At 50.5% G+C, this 5,798-nt stretch overlaps 1 protein-coding gene across 1 annotated transcript in view; it reads left to right on the plus strand.

Moving 5' to 3' along the window:
- The first annotated feature begins 6 nt into the window (after window positions 1-6).
- kcnh6a (potassium voltage-gated channel, subfamily H (eag-related), member 6a) overlaps window positions 7-5,798 on the plus strand; it is a 134,717-nt gene continuing 128,925 nt past the window's right edge. Inside the window, exon 1 of the mRNA XM_043674643.1 lies at window positions 7-367. Coding sequence (XP_043530578.1) covers window positions 292-367 — 76 coding nt within the window. The 5' untranslated portion in view covers window positions 7-291. The remainder of the gene's footprint in view (window positions 368-5,798) is intronic.

Genomic DNA, 5,798 nt, shown 5'->3' on the forward strand with positions numbered 1-5,798 from the left:
CCCTTCTGTGTTTCTCGCTGGTCCCCACCCCCCGCTCGGTGTCTCTGCCTCTGGATTGGGAGGGGGTTTTCAGCAATTTGTGAGATCGTGGGGCTGACAGAGCGTGTGTTTCCCTGGAGTGCGCTGTCTTAGTAACAGAGAGGAGCTGCTGCTGCTGCAGGAGGGCGGTGCTGGTGTCCCCACACTCACACTCACACTCTCACAGAGACAGAGACACACACAGACAGACAGAGAGAGATGGAGCAGCAAACAGGGGCCACCCTCGCGGCTCGTCTCTGACCCACCGACAAGATGCCCGTTCGCAGGGGCCATGTCGCGCCTCAGAACACTTACCTGGACACCATCATCCGCAAGTTCGAGATGCAGAGTGAGTATCTGCCCCTCTCGGGGGGATTGGGGGGACAGGCAGGTGAACTGGGGGTGGGGGCAGCTGCGGGTAGCAGGGATCCAGGGCTCCTTGGCTGGTGCCGAGAGCTCTGGGCGAGGGAAGGGGATGGGATCCGGCTCCTGGTTAATGACCGAGAGACTGACGCCAGTGCAGGGCTTCTGGCTGTGAGGCCGGACAGAGGCGCTCCCCACCCACACAGACACACACACAGACCCACACCCACACACAGACACACACACACATAGTCCCACACACACCCACCCACACACACACTCACTCACACAGACCCACACACACAGACACACACCCACCCACCCACCCACACATAAGCTTGGTCTCACTCTCTCTCACACACACACAGAACACACACACAGATACACACACACACACACACGCCCACACACACCTACCCATACACACACACAGAGACACACACACACAGTGGTGTTAAGAGACCATGCTGCCTCATTAGAGAGAGAGAGCAGGCTGCTGGTGGTTTAACCCGAGGGTGACCACATCTCTGCAGAGGGATAAGGTTGACAAAGAGAGTTCTTTGTAAACGAACCAACCCTGTTGGCGTCACACACTGCTTCACAAACCAACTGTCCAGCCAACTGAGCTAAACCAAACCCCCCAGCACACGCCACGTACATTGCACACACACCCACACCCCACATGTACACACACCACACACACATATACTCACATTCTCATACAGAGCACATATATACACTATACTCATTCATGTATTCACAACATATACCAGACTTGCAGATATACATACACACTAAACTTGCCTGCACGTGCACAAGCTACACACATGCATATATGCAGAGCACAATTAGAAACACAGATATGCACCAACTCTCATGCACAGATACCCATGTATATACATACACACATTCTCCAATATAGGTACAGATACCCATGTATATACATACACACATTCTCCAATATAGGTACATATATAAAAGCTCATATTTTTGTTTTTTGCACAAACACTGTATAACCTAAATTTATTTAAAGAGAGACATTTGTAGACGAATATAAAGGGGAGGTTGTAGTGTGACCTTACTGAACGAGCAACCCAGAGACACAGACTAATGATGCTCTGTGGACATGCAGAGATCCCACCACAAAAGCTGGAGGAATTTAAATTCAATTAATAAATCTGGAAATAACAACTAGTCTCAGTCATGTGACTATGAGACTACATTTGACTGTCAAAAACCCTTAGGTGGTTCTGTAGTGTCCTTTCGGCGGGGGGGGTGGAAATCTGCCAATCTTAGCTAGCCTGGCCCACACATGACCCTTGACTCATAGCAATGTGATTGACTATGAACCGTGATGTGGAGATACCACCTGTTGGACCAAAACCTGCTGCCATGTGGCCTCTGACTGGCTGCTCAGTTAGGAGTCAATCAGTTCAAAGAAAAACTAGGGATGGCCAACAAACTTTTCACTGACTCCCCCCATCCCATAAAGGAATGAAAGACATTTATATTTAGACATGACTTTTGCATGTACAAACACATGTATGTACACACACACACACACTTGTAGGTAAATGTGTGCCCTTATATACCAGTTAGCTCAATTGGCTGTACAGTTGGTTTGCAGTATACAGTGATACTAACAGCAAGGGTTCAGTTCCAATATGAGTTGAGGTTACCTGGAAGGCTGTGCCCTTGTCTGAGGCATGGTGACCCTCAGGTTAACTATCAGTAGTTGTCTCTCTCTGATGAGTAGCACAACAATGACTTTACCTTTTATGTGGACATTTTCTTATACTCACTGAGACACAAACACATACGTACACATCAGGCACATTCTCACACACTCACATCGCGATTCTTCCCTAATGTCCTACTCTTGGTGAAATGGCTGAGTTATGGTGGGGAGTTACATATAGTCCCTGCTGACCCAGTGACAGCAGCAATGCAGTGGATAGGCTGCAGGGGTTGGCAAACAAAGAGACCCAACCTCCCCCCCCCCACCCCCCCCAACCCCGTCAAACATGGAGAAGTCACATTCCATGGGATTATTAGGATTAACCAGTGTGTGCCAGCACAGTCGCTCAGTGATTTGTGCTGCTGCCTCACAATGCCAGGGACCTAGGGATTCAACCCCAACCTTGGGTGACTGTATCCCTGTGTCTGTGTGCTCTGGTTTCCTCCCACAGACCAAAGATGTGCAGGTCAAGTGGCTTGGGCAGGCTCAATTGCCCCAGAGTATCCAGGAGGGTGTAGATGGATTAGCCATCGGATGTGCATGGTTACAGGGATAGGGCTGGGTGGTGGGCCTGGGTGGAATGGTCTTCACTGGGTTAGTGAGGACTTGGTGGGGTGAGTGGTCTGCTTTCGCACTATCGGGATTCTCTGACCACCTGGTGGTTTTATACAGCTGTCAGTGTGAAGTACTGCTCTGTATTTGTCAGCTAAGTTGCAGGCGGGATTGCATTGTCAACGATACTTGACACAAATCTGTTTAGATTACCAAAGAAATATTTCCATTTAAATAACACATTTGTGACTTGAGGATATCACAAAGCACTTTGCAGCCAATGTAGTAGTTTTCAAGTCACTGTTGTAACGTAGGAAATGTGAGAGCCAATTTGAGTTCCTACTAAAAGCAATGTGATTATGACAGATAATTAGTTTATTGATGGGATAAATATATTTGTGCACAGCAGGGAGAGCTCTCCTTTTCAGGGAATACTGCCATGGGATCTTACCCATGCATCTCCAACCCAGATTTAATGCCTCATCCAAAAGACAGCACCGCTGACAAGGTCACATTCCACGAGATGGTCCTTTAACACAATACGTCAGTCTGTGTGTGTGCACGCACGCATGCCTGTGTGTGTGTGTATGTCTGTATGTCTGTGTGTGTGTGTGTGCGCATGCGCACACCTGTCTGTGAGTGCGTGCACGTGCCTGTCTGTGTGTGCATACGCCTGTGTGTGTGTGTCTGTGTGTGCGCGTGCACGTGCGCATCTGTCTGTGTGTGCACGTGCGCATCTGTCTGTGTGTGCACGTGCACGTGCGCATCTGTGTGCATGTGTGTATGTGTGCGTGTGCACGTCTAACTGGGTATGTCTATGTGTGCGCGCACACATCTGACTGTGTGTGTGTGTGCATGTGTGCTTGTCTGTGTGTGTGTGTGATTGCGTGCGTGCCTGTCTATGTGTGCGTGCGTGCATGCCTGTCTGTGTGTGTGTGTGTGTGCACACGCCTGCCTGTGTATGTATGTGCATTCATCTGTGTGTGCGTGTGCCTGTCTGCCTGTCTTTGTGTGTGTGTGTGTGTGGGTGCGCGCCTGCTTGTCTTTGTGTGTGTGTGGGTGTGTGTGTATATACGCCTGCCTGTCTTTGTGCATTCGTGTGTGTGTGGGTGCATGCCTGCCTGTCTTTGTGTGTGTGTGTGTGTGCGTGTGCGGGTGCGCGCCTGCCTCTGTGTGTGTGCGTGTGTGGGTGCATGCCTGCTTGTCTTTGTGTGTGTTTGTGGGTGCGTGTGCGGGTGCGCGCCTGCCTGCCTTTGTGTGTGTGTGTGTGTGTGTGCGGGTGTGTGCCTGCCTCTGTGTGTGTGTGTGTGTGTGTGTGTGTGCGGGTGTGTGCCTGCCTGTCTTTGTGTGTGTGTGTGTGCACCTGCCTGTCTTTGTGTGCGTGTGTGCGCCTGCCTGTGTGTGTGTGCGTGTGCGGGTGCACGCCTGCCTGTGTGTGTGTGCGTGTGCGGGTGCACGCCTGCCTGTGTGCGTGTGCGGGTGCGTGCCTGCCTGTCTTTGCGTGTGTGTTTGTGCATGCCTGCCTGTCTTTGCGTGTGTGCATGTGCGGGTGCATGCCTGCGTGTGTGTGTGTGTGTGTGTGTGCAGGTGCGTGCCTGCCTGTCTTTGTGTGTGTGTGCGGGCGCGTGCCTAACTGTCTGTGTGTGCGGGCGCGTGCCTAACTGTCTGTGTGTGCATGCGCGCGCCTGACTCTGAGTGTGTGTATGTGTGACTGTCACTGTGTGTATGTGCCCGTCATTGTGTGTGTGTACACATGTGCCTGTCTGTGTATGCCTTTCTGTGTAAAGGTGCGAGTGTATGTGTATATCTGTGTTTTTGTATGTATATGTATATATGAGTATCTGTATGTCTGTGTAGGAGTGTATGTGTGTGTCTGTGTGTGTGTGCTGGTGCAGGGGTGGTCACCTGAATACTTGTATATCAGTATCAGTGTTGATACCTATTGTTTATGGGGTATAGATACATGATATAGTCAGCAGCATGGATATTTTGTATATGCAGACACACACATACAGACACTCTTGCTCTCGCTCTGTCTCTGATCTACACGGTGTTGAAACCAGTATCGTGTATCTCTGCCCCTTGATGTGACGTTCAGTCATCAGTGACCCTCGCAGATGAGGATGACTCTGTCCCAGTGTCCGTAGGAGGCTTTATAGCTACTGCAGTCTCTGTTACACTTGGGGAAGGGGGTGGTTGGGTGTTGGTGTGCCAGCGCGCTCCTTGCACTGTTCTCCCCCATATCCCCCGCCCCCTCCAGGCAGGTCTCGAGGTGCCCGACACCTTCCCGGATGCTGCTCTTCCATTGGATGGTCTTGGGCCAGTGATCCCCAGGTGTCGGTGGGAATGCTGCACTTCACCCAGCGAGGCCTTCAGGAGATCTCTGGAGTGTTTCCTGTGTCCAGCCGGTGCAGTTGGGCCCAGATTCATTGAACATTGTCACCAGTAAATCACAACCCTGAGGGTGGTGGGAATCTGGAACTTGCTGTGTGGCTGGGTGTGAGAGGCAAAAACCCTCATTATGTTGGAGAAGTATTTAGATGTGCACTTACAATGCCAAGGTGTGCTGGGCCATGGGCCAAGTGCTGGAAATGGGATTAGGATATTTAATGGATTGTTTTTGACTGATGTGTACAAGATGGGCTGGAGAGTCCTGCTCTGTACTGTAGATCATTATGACTCGATAAATGTTCCTACTCTATGTTCCAGGCCTACAGTTACCTCTGATACGAGTGACCAATCCTTTAGTCACTGCAGGTGAAGTCCGGTGCAGGACCTTAACAAGGCAGCCTGTAAAAGTGTTTAAGTTGAGGAGATGTGTTTGAGACTTCTGCAGTGAGGCTCTGAAAGTGTATTGTTGCTTGTGTCAGTGTTTGGAGGCAGGAGCAACAGATCAGAAAGTCCTCACCATCTCTTTCTGACACAATATCATCTTTGAGCCAAGCCAGCGCACTCTGCAGTTCCCATCTCCTCCTGCAGGGGGCAGAACCTGCATGGTAAAAGCATTGACTGCAGATGCTGGAAACCAGATTCTGGATCAGTGGTGCTGGAAAAACACAGCAGTTCAGGCAGCATCCGAGGAGCAGTAAAATCGACGTTTCGGGCAAAAAGCCCTTCATCAGGAATA

The sequence above is a fragment of the Chiloscyllium plagiosum genome, chromosome 33 (genome assembly GCF_004010195.1).
Source record: "Chiloscyllium plagiosum isolate BGI_BamShark_2017 chromosome 33, ASM401019v2, whole genome shotgun sequence".
In the NCBI taxonomy this organism is placed as follows: domain Eukaryota; kingdom Metazoa; phylum Chordata; class Chondrichthyes; order Orectolobiformes; family Hemiscylliidae; genus Chiloscyllium; species Chiloscyllium plagiosum.